This window comes from Dermacentor variabilis, chromosome 7, assembly GCF_050947875.1.
Source record: "Dermacentor variabilis isolate Ectoservices chromosome 7, ASM5094787v1, whole genome shotgun sequence".
Lineage (NCBI taxonomy): Eukaryota > Metazoa > Arthropoda > Arachnida > Ixodida > Ixodidae > Dermacentor > Dermacentor variabilis.
In genome coordinates, this window is record NC_134574.1 from 86,396,502 (window position 1) to 86,417,208 (window position 20,707).

At 48.2% G+C, this 20,707-nt stretch overlaps 1 protein-coding gene across 1 annotated transcript in view; it reads left to right on the forward strand.

Annotated features, from left to right (window-relative positions):
- The first annotated feature begins 6,341 nt into the window (after positions 1 to 6,341).
- LOC142588725 (uncharacterized) overlaps positions 6,342 to 20,707 on the forward strand; it is a 40,439-nt gene continuing 26,073 nt past the window's right edge. The window contains exons 1-4 of the mRNA XM_075700540.1: positions 6,342 to 6,427; positions 8,864 to 9,087; positions 15,462 to 15,523; positions 17,445 to 17,727. Coding sequence (XP_075556655.1) covers positions 8,907 to 9,087; positions 15,462 to 15,523; positions 17,445 to 17,727 — 526 coding nt within the window. The 5' untranslated portion in view covers positions 6,342 to 6,427; positions 8,864 to 8,906. The remainder of the gene's footprint in view (positions 6,428 to 8,863; positions 9,088 to 15,461; positions 15,524 to 17,444; positions 17,728 to 20,707) is intronic.

The window sequence follows — 20,707 nt, forward strand, 5'->3', positions numbered from 1 at the left end:
AAGCAAGCAAGCAAGCATCCTGAGAATTCGCTCCAAGTGGAACCACCTTGCGAACTCCCCTGATAGAATTTGTAAATTGCAATATGTGCCACAATGCAATTAGTTAAAACATAAATATAATTTATGAATTATTGTTAATTAGTCGATTATGTCTATTCAATTACTTGTGCAAGTAATATCCGCCTCTCCGAGTGGACCAGCTCAAGGACTATAGAATTGTGCTATCTGCCACAAGCAATTAAAATAAAGATTGAAAGTGTTCGCTGAAACACCCTGTACGTATACCAACTAGGCTACCAGAAACTTTCTTGTACGTACATCACGCAGCACGTCGCAATGCACGCGCGTAGCCTGACGATGAAGTCACCATGCATGCTTGTACGCACTACATCGTGTGTGATTAGGTCACTTTGTTTAACATTAACATTAACCTTAACGGTAACGCTACACTAGAACCCTATATCGCTAGAAGCGTCTGGTCCTAGCACGGCTTGGATGCGCTTCGTGATCGACATTCGAAGTACGCATGCACGTATACGTTGGCTGTGCATCTCCTAAACGACGGAACCTCGTCTCTGCAGTCCGTAAAGTTTACCGGGCTTGAACGCCTGACTAGGTCGAGATGCGTGAAACGCTAAGCTTTTCTAGTGGCTTCTATTTGAAAAGAGAACAGGTTACCTGAGGTGGCAAGTCTTTTCTTCTTCTTCCCGATATTGCGGATACATGTCTTAAAAATAAGATGATGATAATCGTGATGATTACAGGCATGGGCACAAACCCACATCCGGGGATTTACCAAAAAGCTGGTGGTAGAACGATGAGAAAAAAAAGTAAGGCCGGTTCCACGCAGTGCATGCTGTGGTGGTCACTTTCTCAAGTTTGAACTCGTGTTTAGCGCAATTTTCATGAAAGTCTTTTGTCTCGATCGTTGTCGTAGTTTTGCTAGATTCGAGCTTCCGTTCCAAATTGCGCACACTCTTCAGTTGCGTGAGGTTGTGATCAAACCACAGTCTATCACATACCTTGCAGCTGTGGCCGCAGTCACGGTCGAGGAATACTTTCTTGAACCGTTCATCAGCCCCATCCGTGGGCGGAATCCCTCTGCGTGAACGTCTCTGCTCAGCCTCCTACTCTCGAAGTTGTAGGTTAGCTTGCCTCTGCTGGCGCTTCGCTTGGGTTGCCTCCTCTTGAAAGTGGGGGTTGGATTGCCTCCCCCGGCGCTTGGCTTGAGCTTCCCGTTCTCAATCCTCGGCGGTAGCAGCTGTCCTCCGCTGGCGCTTTGCATGCGCTTCTCGCTCTCGAAGCCAGGGATTTGCGCGACGTAGGCGCTACCGCTCTCGTACGAGATCCCGCTGCCATTTGCGCCGAGCGGAATCCATGCGGCGAAGGGGCGCGGGGTGGCGAAACACCTGCTCCTATACCCCTTTCCTTCCCCTCCCCCAGCGCGCGCTCTGCCCCCTGCCCCCCTGCGTGACACCGGACAACGGACGGTGAAGGCTCGACTTAGAACAGCTCCATTGTTTAAATTTACTGACGCTTACGATACTCCCTAATGCGGAATTTCAGCGCAGCTCTATACGAGTTCTCGTTTCGCGATTTATGCGCTGGCGCGGAAAATCTGTCTCGTGCGGCACGTTGCAAACGGCACGGAGCGTTGCAATACAAGTAAGGCTCGATCACAACGATAGCGGCAAACAGGGTCGGCGATCGTCGGAAATCTGATCTGCGGGTCAAGCGCGTCGTCTTTTATACATGACTCGTCGAAGGTTCCAGGGTAATCGGGGGTGCCCGCGTGGCTTCCACAAAGTACAACACAATGCGCGTCGCGCATACAATCAGATTACAAAAAGCTTCGGTGACAACTGCCAACGGATATAACTATCGATAACACTCGGGAAACTTCTGACACATGCAGGCGCGTCGTGCGTCGAGGGATAACGTTTAGCATTTCCTAGAGAAAGCAATGACAGAAGAAAGATAAAGCAAACAGAAAACGCGTGATATTGTCTGGCGCGATCTCGTAGAACACGTCGTGCGCGGCACCATGGTGTGCGGCACCAGGCGGCCCTACGTTTTTCTCTTTCATCCTTCGCTGTTGTGCCTGTTCGCTCGGTTACGCCGCCGCCGCCGCCGACGTTCGCCGCAGGAGCAGGCCATTAAGAGCTGCGCTCTAAGAGTATGGAATACTTTAAGCAGCAGACGACATCTGTTGAGTCCGTAAATGTTTCGCATTTTCCTAAGCTACCAAATATAGGTATAAAGTTCACTGAACTCTTTCGATTTCATCGAGAAATTTCGACAAGTTTGGTGGCATGGTGGCACCGTCCCATTTGAAGTATTTTCCTGATATCATAACCGTCTTCATCATCGTCATCATAATCATCATCATTATAATTTGGAAATATGGTAGGGTATGATACAGCTTTCTCAAAGACGGATGGCTCATCGGCCTGTCAAGGGTAATGGAGTTGGGGAAATTGGGAGGACAGCGCAGGCCACCGAAGAATGCTTCTCCGCATGGTTACGCCATGCGGAGATCCTCAATTCCACAGCAAAGGCACGCAGCACTCGCAGGAGACTGTCCGCGCTTCCGATAAGGGTCGAATCCATTCCTCGAAGCTGGCCAGTTCCCCCCGGCGCTTTCGTGAAGCAAATCGTAACATCGTCTTGAGGCAGAAACAAAATTGTGACAGGGGTGAATGGGTTGAAGGATTTGTGTCCGAAAGGACGGACTGCAGTATGCAACACGCCAGAAGATATAGGTCAAGCACAGGAAGTAAAGAAGAAAACAGTTACCGCTGCCCATAAAGACATCTTAATTTGCAAGTGAGAAGCACTTCGATATGGTAGATGTGAATAGACAATAATGACGGATCAGTTCGAAAGATATTTGCAATCGTTATGGCATTAATTTTCACTAGAAGCTAGGACGAGCTGTTGAGTTGCGACTAGGGGGCAGATTGGCAAATTCTTAAAGAAGCCCGCGAGGGCCTTCGTGGAGGTTCACTAAGAAGCGTTAAAAAGATAAAATTAGGGGGCTTTACATGCAAAAACCACGATTTGATTATGAGGCACGCTGTAGCGGGGGAGGAGAAGGAGGAAATAGCTTTACTGCGTGCCCTGCGAGTTGGTGGGGTGGGCCACAGGCCCCGCCTAGGTGAAGGCCAGGAGTTCGTGGGTCCTGGCGGCATCCTCGGCCCGCTGGACGGCCCATAGTTGATCCTCGAGGGCGGGGCTTCCTAGCGCGGCTTCCCAGCGCGTGCGAAGGCTGTTGCTAGAGGCTGCAGCCTTCTTATTTTTGCGTATACCTCGGAATTCCCATAATATATGCTCCAGAGTGGCTCTGGATTCACATGTGTTGCATTTGTCCGTTGGATATATATCCGGATATATGATGTGCAAGAGCGCAGGATTCGGATCGGGGGACTCTGAAATAATTTGGACCACCAGGGGTGCTCTAACGTGCACCTAAATCTATGTACATGGGTGCTTGCGCACTGCACCCCCATCGAAATGCAGCCGTCGTGACCGGGATTCGATCCCGTGACCTCGTGCTTCGCAGCCCAAAACCATATAGCCACTAAGCAATGCCGGCACGTAAGAAGAGTTACTGAAATTATGAACAGCGTGGACGTTGTTGAAACAAAAACAGAGTACATATTTTAAGAAAAGAAAGTGTAACACTGGTAGATCAGTTACATTGTCATGCCAGGAGACAGACAAAATAAATAGTTTGATAGATAGACGAACAACTAAATAAGGAACTGATAATTGTCTACACTTTTACAGTAACTATTCTGAGAGATTTTGAGTAATTTTCTCGATAATTTATTTATTCATGTGACAACACATGGAAACAGACAGGAACTAAAAGCCATGAACGTGGCTTGAAAGTTCAACGAAGCTAGGACACTTTTCGACGGCTGCATCTGGGAGCTTTGCAACAGAATAACAGCAAATAGAAAAGGACGTTGGTAGAGCCTACTGATTTCTTAAGTGTCAGATGAGCGGAAATGAGGTCCTCTTGTAAGGACGATCTCTTGTTAACAGGAACGATTACAGGACATATAATACGATATCGCAGCAGCTTACTTATATGGAAGGGTAATATACATGTATATTACCTGAACACATCAGAGAGCTCAAAGATAAGAAATTATATTGCTATAGGTCATACGAAGGTCCATTTGAAGAAGTGGGTGGAGACACGGACAACAAAGGGAATATATTGTCTGGCGTGAATGAGCAACCCAATCGGTAGCTGTCGACACTGAAGCGGGAACCGAAGTTTGAAGCTAAATTAACGGGGTCAGTCGTCGATTTATTACTATGGCATGTCCGAATAAATGCGGTGTAGGTTGAGTTTAGTGCTAATGCAAAGATCATGATGAAATTAGAAACTTAAGGAAACACTACAAAACATCACTTTGCGCTTTGAATATCGAACTGAGGGCCTGTTTACGTTTCCTGTAGAACGCACAGTGGGGCGTGGTACAAGAACAGTTCTTTATAGCACGTTCAAGGATGATGATGATGATGATGATGATGATGATGATGATGATGATGATGATGATGACGACGACGACGACGACGACGACGACGACGACGACGACGACGACAACGACGACGACAACGACGATGACGACGACGACCCTATAATATGGCTCATATCTACCCTGGGGGATTGGCCAAAACTGTGCGCCAGGAACGCGCGCGCCACTTCCTTTTCTTCTGCGCACGGCGATTCTTTATATCGCTCTTCAATCTGCATAAGAAAAAATTACGTTTGCTGTGTGATTTCGTTCCATGAGGTGATTGAGCTTGCGAAAATAAATACTACCGACAAACGGAGGCCTTAGGGGAGCATCTGAGATTACAATAAAGCGGTGGACGCAGGATCTCCACGTCATCCAGGAGCCGCGAAGGGATTAAAGCTGGAACCAGTGTGGCCACAATTGACAGACCACTCTGATTCCAGCTGACTGCGTCGCTGCGCTTGAAGCGGCGTCAAAGTATACTAAATGATCACAGCTTGTCTGCACGACCTACGTGCGCAGAGAGGGAGAAATATAGGAATAAAGGGAAGGACAGGGAGGGTAACACACCGTGATGCCAGGTTTGCTACGCTGCGCATGGAGCGAGGAAAGGGGGCGTACTTTGCGAAAATTCTCGCTTCCCTCTTGCCTTGCCAGACGAGACTCATTCAAATCTCAAGAGCTCTCCTTAGGGCTCCGTTTGCCGGTGTTTTGATTTTTATGTTTGCGTGCTAAATTATCCCGGAGAACCAAATCACACGGCGAACGTAAATTCTTCCCCGCAGAAAGAAACGGGAGAGAAGAGGCGCACGCAGAGAGAAGGAAGGTGCAGGCCGTTCTGCAAAAAAAATTTCCCTTAAGCTCCCTCTCCTTCATCTCGCGTTATCAATGAATGTTTCAAATTTATTATCATGTGGAGCTGCACAGTTTGCCCGAGGCCACATGGCAAATCGCAATGGACTCCATACGTTTATAAAAGCGCACCAATCCTGTTACGTTGCTAGGGGTTTTATCTCTCTGCTGAGATTCTGTCACATGTTCTTTTGATAGCTGTATTATTTAAAGTTCGCTATAGCTTCTCAATACGTAGGTCAATATTCTCGCTTTTTCAAAATTTGATGATTTATAGATATACATTTAATTTCTCCTTTCTGTAGCCAATTCCTCTCGTGGGTGTGTGCCATGCCGAAAAGCACCCAATATAAACATCGAATATTCCTGGAACCAAACTGTACCAAGCATAGAGTTTCTCATTATAACTCTATGGTACCAAGTCCCGCTATGCGTTCGAGGAAACGTAAAGACGCAGAAATGAGAATTACAGAACCCGCTCAAGAAAAAAAAATCATGAGCAAAAGCGATCGTTTTACTTAAAAAGTACGTAACAGCAAAAGCGCTCCAAGAATTTCCTCACAGCACTTGAAATATCTAAATCGAAAAAAAAAATAAGGTCGCACATTCCCGCGCACAAGATGACGAGGTTGTACAAGTTTGAGGGGTAGAAGACGCCCAGAATAAGCGGTAAATCTAAATTTAGGAATCATTAGCACTAATGCATGCAATTACAGTAACTAGCGAACGCACCGACACACCATGGCGTTTCGATATCATCATTAGAATTAGCTCGCTTAGCAGCCGATTGCGTCACGTGGGCGCGTTCCACGCGCTCTCGCCAGAAGAAGAGAAGCAGCAGTAACTCGCCAGCCGAACTTGCACCCGTCTGTCTCTGGGATCGCAAGAAGGGGCCTTATTTCGCCAAGCGGGAGCAGCTGAAGAAACCACTGAACGGTTGGCCTCGCCCTGCCGCTGCACCTTGCAGAAGGCGGAGCCGTGCCGAGTCCTCAGCCCGCACTTGGCCTCGTCATCTTGGGCTCGTCAAAAACCGACCACTGGTGAGCGACGTCGCAGCCATTCCCGTTCCATCGCGACCGCGAACAACGAATGGCTCGTATGAACTAAGTAAGAAACAATATATCGGTGACACGGGACAATCGGTGAACGTCAGATTAAACGGGTATCGCGCGGACACAGCTAAAGAGCTTCTCAAAGCCGTCGCCGAGCATTTCAACCAACCAGGTCATGACTTTGATGAACTTAATCTCCGCATCTTACTGTCATATTTTCATTCTGAACGAGAAAGAACATAACTGCGAGTCGGCCTAGTTGGAACATATTCATATTGTTGCGTTTCGCCTGCGACACGCGGTTTTGCCGGCGCGACTGCGGCGGGGCGGCAGACATTTTGGCCCGTGCGGCGTCGCCGCAACGCTCCCCGCCAGGCGTTTCCAGGCATGTTCCGATGCCACGTGTCTTCATGTGCGTGTGTGAGTGTATGTGCCATTGTGCCCGAACCAGGCGATGCGACAGCAGGGGTCATCCTCCCCTTCCAGTCATTGTGCCTGAACCAGGCGATGCGAAAGCAGGGATCACCCTCTCATTCCAGTCATTGTGCCCGAACCAGGCGGTGCGACAGCAGGGATCACCCTCTCATTCCAGTCATTGTGCCCGACCGGCAGCGCTACGACAGTGTGCGTCACCATTAGCCCATTGTACATTCACGTGCTCGTCTATTGAGGGGTTCCTTCTTGCCCTCAACTGCGAGAGTATAAAAACAGCTGCCCCCGGACGCCAAAAGGAGGGCTCCGATTTCTTCTGTTGAGTAAAGTGCTCTCCCGTCTCTCTACTTCGGTCAACCTGACCGCCAACTCTTTGCGATGTTAAAATAAACAAGTTGTTTTGTTGTTACCAGTCGACTCATGCTTTGCCGGGACCTTCGGATGCTTCCAGTTGTACCCCAGGCCGCCAGGCCAACGCTACCCTTGGGGCTTGCGACCCAGGTACAACCACGGGCGTCAGCGCCGAGTTCCCAACAACCGATGCCATCGGTGGGATCCAAACAATATTTATACTTTTTGTGCGCAAACAGGGACGAAGAATAGGGGCAACACAAGGACGAGCGCTTACAAGCGCTCGTCCTTGTGTTGCCCCTATTCTTCGTCCCTGTTTGTTTGCGCACAAAAAGTATAAAGAGAAAGAACACACAGAGAATGATACCTTATCCGCAAGTTCAAGACATTGCAACCAATAGGCATAAACGTTTGAAAGGGAGCTCTGGAATGTATTCGCTAAGCTAAATTTGAAGCTACAGGCAACAACACTTAGTTTGGTTGCTTAGGTACTCTTTTTTATTTTTGTTTTCCTTTTATTTATTTATTTATTTATTTGTTTATTCCATTTCAGTATTTTCTTTTAACTTCTTTTTTCGTGCACTGGTTTCTGCCGTTCATTTTATTAACTGTTTCAGAGACAGGATAGCCCACGACCACAGCGAAACAGGCAATAAAGGGCTGCTGTTCACGCCGTTGACACGCCGGCTGACGCACGGTCGTTGACACGTGATTGACAGACGGCCGTGCCACTGGCCTTGTGAACAGCACTCCTTTATTCTCAATTCTACAACCTCGCCGCTAATACACCTTCGCTCGTTTCCGCACCCACCCACCTTACGCCCTCTCACTTTCAGAAGAACCCCTCCTATGTATAGGAAAGCATATGTCGCCTTGAAGAAGACAATCAAGTCCACTTGTCGAAACGTTGGCTCCAGATTTCATCTTGTTCTGGTTTTGCTCCATCGTCTTGAATTTCCATCTCCCGACTTCCCCCCATTTTCCCTCGTATGAACGAAGTTTCTTTAGGTGGTGTTGCTCGTATCCTCTAAGTGGTCGAGTGGAAATAATAGGATGAAATGGGCAGGCTGGCAAGTGAGTGGTAGAATTTTATTGCGATGTCGAACGGACACTCCGTGGCGCTCGCGGCGTCGGCTTCACGTATCAGTATATTACATGCAGTGAGGCTAACAGATTAAACCGGGTGATTTTTTTCCTTCTCAGACCGACAACAATTTTTTCTTTAAATCGCCTTTGGCATGCGCAAATTAACTCATCGGTGCTGTTGTTCCGCTCACTTTCCTTTTTTTTTTTTAGCGGAACGCTGTTTTACGAATTGAAACTAAAAATATTACTGGAACACCAGAACAATTTGTCGCAAACTTTGGGAACGCATATCGCGGAACTGGTGTCATCATCAGAATGTGTTCCAAGTGGATATGAATTTTGAAGTCACCGGCTACTTTGTCAGGCCTCTTGCATTTGCGTTGTTACCGAAGCACTGCATAGCCACGCCTACTGTATAGTTTGCATTGCCGTAAAGCTACCAGCCTCACTTCGTGTAACATTCTAATAGCTGGCTACTGCTGTTCATACTTCGCCTTTCGGGATAAATTACGATTGTTGTTTTTCTTCCTCTCTTTTTTTTTTTTGTTTCGGCAGAGTCGACAGTTTCAAGGAAAGCAGGAGCAGGAGCGCGAGAGGCATGCCGCCGGCCAAGGCGCGCTCCCAGATCTCCAACGCCAAGACGAAGAAGCCAGCGAGCGGTCCCGGCGCTTCGAGCAAGGCTGCCCCGTCGACGGCGTCCAAATCGCCGGACGAGGAGCCCGACGCCTCCCAACCGCCCGCGCACGAAGGAGGGAGGAAGGCATCGAAGGCGGCCGTCGGTATTGTGCGCCCATTCGCTCTTGTGACGCACTCCTTTGCTAACGCTTGCCACGCGGCCGCTTCGAAGAATGAAACGAGACGCGCTTTAGAAATGGCTGGAAAGGCGCGTAGCACGAAACGAACGGCACCGGCGACCGACCTGTGCATTTCGCGTGCACGTGTCCGTCTTTCTTAACGCTGCTCATTAGCACCCGCAAAGCTGCCAGGCTGTAAACGTTTGTACAATTTGTAAAAAAAGAAAGAAATGCTGCAGATATGACAAACCAGGGGTGGGAGTGAGGGGTTTACACGCATGTTTTTAAAGTTTTCCCTGAGCACGCATTATTTCTAGGGCACGTACGCATTTTATTAACGAGTATTTGCCATTAAATGCAGCACACTAGAAGCGATAAACTTGGCACAGTAGAGATTGAGAAACAACACGTGCGTTCATCGTTTATTAGACCACATTGACATTCAGAGGCTCTGCTATTGCTAATTTCACGTGCTTCAGAAGCTTGTCCGAATAAACTTACACCAAGCAAGTATACCCCCTGGCATATGGCGTCTTGCACCACCAGTAGAGAGCGGCGTGTAGGTGCCACCACAATTTCTTTGTGCATTTTTAAAAATAACGCCCCCCCCCCCCCCCTCCCATCGCATGGCACCTTTAAAACCTTTTAATCGCGAGCAGAATCTACTTTTTTCGCAAACTTTAGCTCCACATTCGTAAATTTGTAGAGCCCGCCGAAATTCGCTACTTTACGAAAAATACGTGTAAAGCTTGCAGGTGTGCAGCAGTAACCCACTTGCCCAGCTCAACAACAGTGCATTGAAGTAAGCGTTCCGGGAACTCTCCGGGATGAAGATTCAGGAAAGAAAACTCCTCTTTGGTGAAACGCGAGCATTAATTGGCTCTTTTGTAGCTTCATGCTACTACAGCCTGATGAGCCACCCTCTCTTTCCTTTTTATAGTGTTCCCCCAGCTTGTATCTTCCGCAGTAATCCCATGATCCCGCACTTGAAGCTGTGATTGGCTTTCTCGCTTAATTTAATTTCGTCTATTATTATCCTAATGGCCCAAGTCATCACGTTACAGGAATTGCATACAAGCCAAAAATACAGTACTAAGAAATTCTGCATGTCCAATGTTAACAATGCGCAAACACGATGAATTGCTTGCATAGAGGTAGTTTATCTGTTAAGGCTATTCCGTGCCCTCCGGAGTCCGTGGAGTCAGTGAGTTGAAGCAATATTTCGTTTTACCCGTGTCAGTGCCGGCTGTATTATTTTGATTCACGCGTAAAAAAAAAAAACGATGGGGAATATTACTACAGTACACCTATGCGATATAACTTATTATTTTTTTAAGTGTATGCAGGAACCATCAAAGTTGATTATCTATAAGTAGAGGAAATAGCTGACCCCGCTTCGTTATTCAAGCAACTGTGCGGATAATAAAAATGCGCCGGACGAACCACCACGACTATAAAGATTGCCTGCTTAAGATTGTAATGGTATGTTTCTTTGATATTTCAAGCATGATGTAGCGGTGCGTGATGGTTTTGGAGGAGTAAAGGCAAATATTTCCAGCAGGCCAATCAAAGATTTCATTTCGTTATCTAGAAGTTTATTTTTGGTTGCGCCTCAGATGTTATTCAGACCTATTAATTTCCAATGCACTTCTTGCGTTCTTTCGCTAGTCCGGCGACCCCGTTATGAGGCGAACACTGACGAGATTGCAGACCGCGGTAGCGAGATGGGACGCTATCACCCTTGTCACCAGGCGATCAACCATGCGACGCGCGGCATGCACTAGCGATACCTCCTCGCAGCACCTCGTAAGGTTATCTGGCGTCCCCTATCTAAGTGGACGAGCTGCTGGCCAAATGAGCGAGCATTCGACCAGATACGGAGAAAAGTCGCAGTTTTCGCCTCATAGACAGGCTCATCACAAACGTCAACAGACTCGATAACCGCAAGCACTCGTTGTCATAACGCTGGCGTAAAGAATAGCACCGGCGGCGGAGAGCGAATGCCCATCCTGCTGCTCACCTCACCTTATCCGAAACAAATTACGCGACCTCGAACACTAGGCGGTCCGAAAATATCGCGTTATGAACCCACCAGCCATCTAGGCTCACCCTCTGTCACTGCACTCGCCACGGAGAGGACATGCCATATAAAGCGAGCAGGCTGCGCATGCTCTCCCCCGCGCGAACAACCATGGGCAGCGACACCTAAAACCCCTTAAACTTCGTAAAGTACTGCCACGCTTTGAAGAATGCCGCCGCCTCCTCACGCGCTCTGGCCGAGGCCGACGCCGCGTCGCTATTGGCCCAGTAGCATCACGTGGGCCCTCGCGCCGTGCATCAGCGCCATTTTTGCTCGAGAGGCGTCTACGGAGTGGCGAGGAGCGTATGTTGGCGGCGCTGCTACGCTCGAGCAGTGCAGGCGGCGCCACGGTCTAGGAGGGAGCGTGAAAGAGAGGAGAAACGAGGAGGTGTGTAGGCGGAGGAGGAGAGTGTCACTACTTTACGAAGTTTTTTAGCGACACCCAGGCTAGAAGAGGAGCCGCGCGCTCTCTCTCACCAGCGAGCGATCGAGCACGTGACTCGCGGAAATACGATGCGCATCAAGCCACCATCCTTGTTGGCTCAATCGCGATCTTGTCTCACACCCGCAGTATACGGCGCTCAGGCCGCTCACTATCGCACTTGGACTTTACACTGAACAACACGGCGACGGCGCAAATTTGCTTGGAGCGTACTCATAATTGCTATCGCAAAATATTCTGCAGGAGCAATCGACAATAATTATGAATCTAAGCAAATAGCAAGATCGATCGATCGATCGAACGATCGAACGAACGAACGAACGAACGAACGAACGAACGAACGAACGAGCGAACGAGCGAACGAACGAACGAACGAACGAACGAACGAACGAACGAACGGACGGACGGACGGACGGACGGACGGACGAACGAACGAACGAACGAACGAACGAACGAACGAACGAACGAACGGACGGACGGACGGACGGACGGACGGACGAACGAACGAACGAACGAACGAACGAACGAACGAACGAACGAACGGACGGACGGACGGACGGACGGACGGACGGACGGACGGACGAACGGACGGACGGACGGACGGACGGACGGACGGACGAACGAACGAACGAACGAACGAACGAACGAACGAACGAACGAACGGACGGACGGACGAACGAACGAACGAACGAACGAACGAACGAACGAACGAACGAACGAACGAACGGACGGACGGACGGACGGACGAACGAACGAACGAACGAACGAACGAACGAACGAACGAACGAACGAACGAACGAACGGACGGACGGACGGACGAACGAACGAACGAACGAACGAACGAACGAACGAACGAACGAACGAACGAACGAACGAACGAACGGACGGACGGACGGACGAACGAACGAACGAACGAACGAACGAACGAACGAACGAACGAACGAACGAACGAACGAACGAACGGACGGACGGACGGACGAACGGACGGACGGACGGACGAACGAACGAACGAACGAACGAACGAACGAACGAACGAACGAACGAACGAACGAACGAACGAACGAACGAACGGACGGACGGACGGACGGACGGACGGACGAACGAACGAACGAACGAACGAACGAACGAACGAACGAACGAACGAACGAACGGACGGACGGACGGACGGACGGACGAACGAACGAACGAACGAACGAACGAACGAACGAACGAACGAACGTACGTACGTACGTACGTACGTTTTCTTTGCCGAGACCCGCTCTACTACAACATCTAAACCTTTCCAGACACAAAAAAAACTTATCACACGTGTGTATCAAAGAGCTACAAAGTTCGCATTCAAGGACGAACGCACCCTGCGACTCCGTTACATGAGAGCAAGTCCGACTGCCGACCATTAACCCCCGACAACTGGTCGCCGACCGCTGACCGCTAACTGTGAAAACGAGCGAAAGATGCGAATAAATATATTCGCTTTAAAACAGCTGTTCGGCTCCCAAAGAAAGTCATTTCCGTTCAATGTATAAATTGTTTCCGAAGGGGTGCACGCTCATTATAGTGCTTTTCCTGGTTGTTGACAGAATAGTTCGCGACAACCGAAGTATGCGGCGGCAAGTATACCGCTGTCCAACTTAACGATATCTATAGATGCGACATCCAATTACACCCACTTAACTCAGTGACGTCATGGCGGAGGTGAACTTTTTGCAATAATATCGGCGTCTCTCAGGAACTGCTTCGGAGCGCGGAGGCACAGAGGCCAGTTTCAGTGTCGTTTTGTGGGTGGAGCTTGTGATTTGTCTTCTCAATTTTTTAGATTGTCGCTGATTGTAGTTGTGCGATTGTGGTTGCTGTAATGAATCTGGCGGCGTTATTCTAGTCAATTTCAACTGTTACAAATGTGTCAGAACGCGAATCTGATACGGAAGCCAAGTACTCATGTTTAGTCCTGTTACGGACGACGACAGGCCGACACGTCCGTCGCGAACATCAACTTTATTGCGGCTCTCCGAGACTCTCGCACCTCGCCGTCCATCCGCGCACACCATCCACCACACCACAATACGCGTCACCCGCGTCTTCCTGCCTCTCTCACTGCCGAACTCGCGACAACTTGGCCTTCCCCTGGCGACTAAAGCCAAATGCAGGCGCGGCCTCCCTTGAGAGACTCTGCTGCAATGCGCGGAACAAATGCCGCTTACGGAGAAATTCTCGGTGTTGCTCTTGCAATTCGATACGCCATCCGTGTTCCTGAGAAGGTGTATATATTGACGGACTCGCAACAGGCATGCCGGGCGTTCCTATCAGGACATGGCATCCCGAGAGCGGCGCACCAAATTCTCAAACAGATCCCGCAAAATACACCAACCACAACTCCCCGCATCCACTTACTCTGGACCCCTAGTCATACCTCGCTGCCGGGTAACGAACGCGCACCTGCGGTTGCCCGAGAAATTTCCCTCCGGGCGACTCGGCGTGGTGAGGCGACTAGTTCAGAGTGGGGGGGATCCCTTGCTCCTTTCCGCCGCGATCCATACTCCGTCATTATACACGCATTCATCGCACCCACGCCCCACCACCGCCGTCCTTCTCGCGGGAGGAAGCAGTGGCATTACGCCAGTTACAAACCGCAACTTTTCCAAATCTTGTCTCTCTCAATAAATTCTACCCACACTGATATGCAGATCGTTGCCCTGGCTGTGGCAGCTCGCCCACAATCTTCCACATCACGATTTAGTGCACTGCAAACCTCTGTCCTCCCTTGCCAACTCTCCTTTAATTACCCCCTACGCAACAAAGAGCTGTGGGACGATGCCCTCTGCGACGGACCTCCCGAGGTCCTCCGAGCTGTGATACAACGGGCTCGAAACATCGCCGGAATCATCTTAGGGACCCTGAACTGAGGGTTCCTCCCACACTGCTCTCGCCATTCAAATATTATTAATAAAGATGTTTTTACTCTCTCTCTCCGAGAACCGTGTCTTGCCTTGCATCGCCGCAACTGGAGCTCTCGGTCCGCTTACGTCATCGCTATGTCCTCGGAGTCCTGGCCAGACTTTTGTAGCTTAGTAGAATGGCAGAGAAGTTACGACGAAAGTGGTTTAGCGTGCTATTAGCATTGATGACTATACTGGTATTGCATAACATTAGGATTGGAGTGCAACTTCCTTCACAAATATTTGCTTTTTTTTCATTTCCACTGACCACGTAGTGTAACTTTGACTCGGTAGTTTACTCATTAGACACGGCGGCCACAAATCTAAAGCTCATAAATGGGCGCGAAAAAAATGTGATTACTAGGACATTAAAGACCGTACTAGGCCGTATGTTGCCTGTGCAATAGGGGGGGGGGGGGTCGTAAAAATTCTGGTTAATGAGTAGGGCGAAGGGAAGTGCCTGGGAAGAATAACATTGCTGCACATTCGCTTGTGCACTGCAGTTCCTACATGTGTGAGGCAAGTCTTGTCTAACATCAGCATACTCAGCACAAGCAGAGATGCCGTGAGGGTATGAAGGCCTAACTGCATCAAAACGAAACACATTTGTATCGGCGATATGTCTGTCGCTCTGCGCAGCGCTAACCTATTTGGTTTTATGACGGAAAAGGTATGCATTCCCGGAATTTCGCCTCCCTGGTGCAATTGCGCTGCGCGCTGGCACTTGTGAAAGTTTTTCTCTTTCCCTTCCTGGTCTTGCTTCACATTGTTTCACGTCCTATTACACCGTGATAAGCAAGAACCAGCTAGTCCTAGCAGCAAGTAGCAATAAAAATGATAAAAACAGACGTTTGTGCTAGGTCTCTGCGGTTGTTAATTCTCTTCGTTATCCTTCATCCAGCGCGCAAGAAATCTGAAGCCGCGAAGCAGCCTTCCAAGGATAAGTTGCAAGTCCAGAAAAAGGTACGTAATCTAAGATTAAACTCGCCAAGCGTATAATGCAATTCAAGGTCCGTATGTTATCACAATTTCTTTCATTTCCTTCTGTTTTTTTTTTAGTTTTTCTTCCTGCCTCACTGGCTAAGCGCTGTAGAGACGATACGAGCCGAAAGTCACATGTCACGTGACACTTTATCGCCAAAGGAAATCTTCTTGTTGTTCTTTTTTTGCTCAGGAAGGTAGCAAGACCGGCATGATAAAGATATGCGAGATCTGCGGCAGTGAGACGAGCCTCTTCTCCCAATTTTATTCAACGCTCATCGATCGTTCCAAACCTCCCAATTTTTCTAACAACGTATAGTCGTTATAGGTGCCCTGTTTGGCCAACTTCAAAGTGTTATAAGGAACGCTATAGTAATACAATCGTTCCGGCCAGAAGGATTACATGATGGTTCTTGATTATGAGTAATATTGCCAACGGCTCTTTCAATTCCTTCAAGTTGGCTAGTTCGGCACCTTGGATGTATTTTCGCTCATATCTGCAATTTTACGAATAAACATGAGTGCGTATAATCAAAACTACTTACCCTTGAAAGAACGAAGATGGGCTTGAACCACGTTTCGCGGGAGTAATTAATTGACTCATACTGGCATTTTGAAATGTTGGGAACCTACAACACATGTTTAAGGAGATGTGGCAAAAGAGGAAACGCACCGCTTTGGGAAGTACGAAAGTCAGCTGTCGTAAATCGTAAATGTCGTAAATGAATATGGTCTTCATAAATTATCGATCCTTCAAGAATAAAAGTACCAGTTAAGAGTTGGCACTCGCGTCGTCCATGCCATTCTTGTCGTCTGCCTGTTTTGTATGCAAACCACTGTAGGAATTCGTACGATATCACCAAGCTTTTAGTTCTTCTGCATAAATGTAAAATGTAATCGGAAGTGATACGGTAACTCTAAGTCGTCGCCATTACTCGCATTTGTCATGCTCTCGCTTTATAAGGCTTATGGGCACGGGAAAATTGCGCTTGGCAAGACGTCGCAGTTTCGCCCGAAAGGCGAAACATCGATTGCGAAAGCGAATCAGTGGATAGCTATACAAAGTAAAGATAGTAGCGTCATCGGCCGTATAAACTTGTAAATATAGGCGTACTACCTAAATTAACAAGCATGGTATCACGCGTGCACAAGCAAACATGAACATATCTCACTCGATGACCGGGGAAGCTCGCTGTCCAAACGCTGGCGTGAGGAAGCGCGGCAGTAGCAGCGAGCGAATTGAGTTTCGTGGTGCGTCTCGCATTAACACAAACTAATCCGCGAAAATGCATCGCACGGGCGGACTCTGTCCCCGTCGCAGATGGCTTTCAAGATGCAGCGGCCCGGGCGGGCGGGCGCGCGCAGCTACCCGGGCCGCCCGGAGTAGAACGCCTCCCTTCTCCCTACCCTTCCCCCGGAAGCTTGCGTGCGACGGAAGACGGGGCGCTTCCTCTTCGCCTTCCTCGCTTGCGTGCGCAAGATTGAGCCGCGATCGCCGGCTCACCCTCGCAGCATTTCACTCGAACATACAGCAGGCAGCGCGTGGCGACGATTTTATCGCCCTAGAGCTTTATATAGAACGCCTCCCTCCTCCCTAACCTTCTCCCGGAAGCTTACGTGCGACGGAAGACGGGGCGCTTCCTCCTAGCTTTCCTCGCTTGCGTGCGCAAGATTGAGCCGCAATCGCCGGCTCACCTTCGCACGATTTCACTCGCAAATACAGCATGCAGCGCGCGGCAACGATTTTATCGCCCTTGAACTCTATGTGGAACCTCTCGGTGACGCTGACGGCGACGGTCGAAATGCGACTGGGGTGTCCTATAATTGCTATCGCAATAATAATCGATCACTTTAGTTTGATTTTTTTGTCTCTAGTTTCTCTAAGCTTCCCAAACCGATGCAGCCCGACAAAGAGGCACTGTCGCATCGGGCAAGCACCGCAGCGCCAGCGCAGCGTCGAGCCAGCCACGCCGCCACAACGACCAAAGCGACCAGTCCTGTCGAGCCGGCAGCGCGTCGAGCCAGCCACGCCCCGTCCAAGGCGGCCAGCCGTGAGCCGGCAACGCGACGCGCCACCCTCTCCGCGACCAAGGGGACCGACCACGGGGGCAACCCGGAAGTCTCCAGTGGGGCTGACGACGAGAACGAGCACGCCTCTGGGTCTGAGCACACGAGCATACAACTGGGTGCGTATTAAAAAGAACTGTTACGCTATAATTGTAAGTAATCGGATACGCCAGCCATCCAATCCTTACTCTGAAAATATTGTTAGCGAAGGCTATGGGCCCAGAATCGATGAGCACTTACGAACGAGAATCTTTCTGAAGTGGCCCGGCCTGTGCGCTTGTCGAGTATTTATCAACAATTAAAGAACTAATACATACCTGTTCTGAAGTACGGAAAGGTTCGACGTTGCAACTTTGAAAACTTATCTGACACAAAAACAGCTTAAACAAAACCAAAATGCAATGAAATACGCGTACGTCGCAGTGAAGTCGTCGGCATTTCAGTTCGCTTGCAAAATTCTGAAGAGGAAATTTGATCTTTTCGGCAATAATCAATGTTTCTGCACCACACGAATGCGATTTTCCAGGACTGGTTTACTAGTCTACGGTGATTCATTGTATATGTCTCACTTAGTGTCGCTTTCACGTACGCGCTTAAACGTAGGACACATATAAAAGGCACCAAGCAGCGTCATGGACTGCGGGCGGCATGTTGAAAAGAATGCTGCTTCGAATCTCAAAACTCGTTGGGAACTTGCTGAATTGTGCTCTTGGTGCGACCAATCATACGTCTGATAACACAGTACCATGCGCCCAGCGCGTCACATTCACTTCGCTAGTATTAATAAGTTACCTCTATATCACTCTAATCTATAGCCGCAGCATGATATCAGTGAGAATAAAACGAGGCATAGCACAAGGCAAGATGTATGCACTCAAAGATACGCAGGACAATGTTATCAGCAATTAAGATGATATAGTAAAAGCAGCAATAGAATTCGATACTGACCTGTACAGTACCGAGAGCAGCCATGCTACCTTCATTCGAAGTAGGGATGAACAGGATACAGAGGCTCATCTTATAACCAGGTTTTCCCGCTCAATTTAATCCAAGCGCCAGTCAATTTAATCCGAGCGCCAGTCAATTTAATCTAAGCGCCAGTCAATTTAATCCAAGTGCCAGTGATTTTAATCCGAGCGCCACTCAATTTAATCCAAACGCCACTCAATTTAATCCAAACGCCAGCCGAAATAATCCAAGCGCCAGTGAATTTAATCCACACACAACGGAATTCAAGAACCTTTGGATTTCAAGACTTCTGAAAATTTGTGAACATATTATGACTTAACAGCTTGAAAGTGAAAGAGCGAGGTGGTAGACCAGTAGCTATCCTGCCACGGGACTAACGACCACTTTTGGAGGTTTTGAAGCGAGAAGCTTTAGCCGGCGTATGTCTGAATTGGCTCCGTAAGCATGTTCGGAGTCAGATTGGCTCCGTATGCGTGTTCGGAGTCGGCGCAGGTGGCCACTGCCGCGCGCTTGGCGTCATCGTTTGACGTTCGCCGCAAGCGCGTGTTTATCGCAGAGGCCGACTATATAACCGCTTGCCAGAGTATAGGCGTGCGCATTCAACGTGGAAGGAGAAGAGAGATACTACCGATAGAAAGAGCTGTGTTTATGGCTGTACAGAAATCGCAAGACACTGTGCCCAACAATGATGAACAAAGAAGTTTAATAATCCTGCATTACTTATGGTATATATCATTGATAAGCAATTTGCATAACTACACAAGGCACACGTATAGCATGACCATAAGCTAACGAAAGCATATTCATAAGTGAAACCGTAAGCATAACCATAGGCTAAATCATAAAGCATAACCATAAGCTGAACCGTAAGCATATCCATAACTTAAAACGTAAGCATATCCATAAGATAAACCGTAAGCATATACAAGGCTAAATCATAAAGCATAACCATAAGCTAAACCATAAGCATCACCGAAGCTTTTCGCTTCGAGATATCCAGGCTTAAGCTTAGCTAAGCCCCAGCAAATTTTTTTTAATTTTCTGCTTCGTTATGACAGTGACACAGAAGATTAAAATTCTCCAAATTAATTGAGAGGAAACGTCAGCATGAGTACGTCGAGTTAATGGTACACATGCGATTTGGTCCTGGCTATTATAAAAAACAATAAAGGTTGATTCGATGATAATCACTAGGCTCTCGCCGGGAGGCTTCGGTCCGTAGCAAATACGATTCACTATTCTACTGCGACATCCGGAGCCTCCAATGAAAGACCTTGTCATCGGTACCAGTAAAACAGTCATGAATACCATTTAATTGCACAAGTGATATGGTCGAGTCACTAGTAATCACAAGTGAAATACAATGCGCAGTTCGGGTTCTTGGTGTTCTTGATGAAATACGATGAAACGAGTGACTCACTACGCCCACTATAAACTCGTATAGTTATGTCACTGGTGAATATTATTCACCTATTTTACTATCCCTGAGGCAGCCTTCCCTCGTGAGTGCCGTCAGTAGTATCAATGAAGCTGTAGCACGATGAGCACTTTTGCGTTGCCACTGCCAACTGATATCTAATAGTCATGGATATATATAAAAATGTTATTGAATTAGTATTTTCTCTACTACCATTGCTACCTGATAGTAATGAGTTATTAGTTATCACTAGTGATAAGCTCAGTTCAGCGCTCTGTTACAATTAGAGTTTATAGTGTCATGGATGTCAAATGATAATTCGATGGATGATTCAAATTTTATAACCTGGGGTTGCTAAAAATTAGCCACTAGTAATCACCAGTCACTTTGACAATGGTAGCTATCATTCGTTCATTTTGCTATAGGTGAATATTTTTCCTCTGAGATTGCAGATGTGGTCGAAATACTGGTGGTCAATGGTGACTATGTTCACTTCAATTTTCTTGACTACTCACAAATCACAGCTTCATGGACATAAAATGAATGGTCGCTCAAAAGGTTATTCGATTATGACCACTAGGAACTGACATGTGTGAGCCAATTGACGCAAAGAAGCTGAGGTGAGGTTATAGTTGCTAACTTTCTGAATTCTTAAGGCTTGTTTCACTAGAACGGCGCGACAGGCACCAATTGACTTGAAGAAATAAATGGAA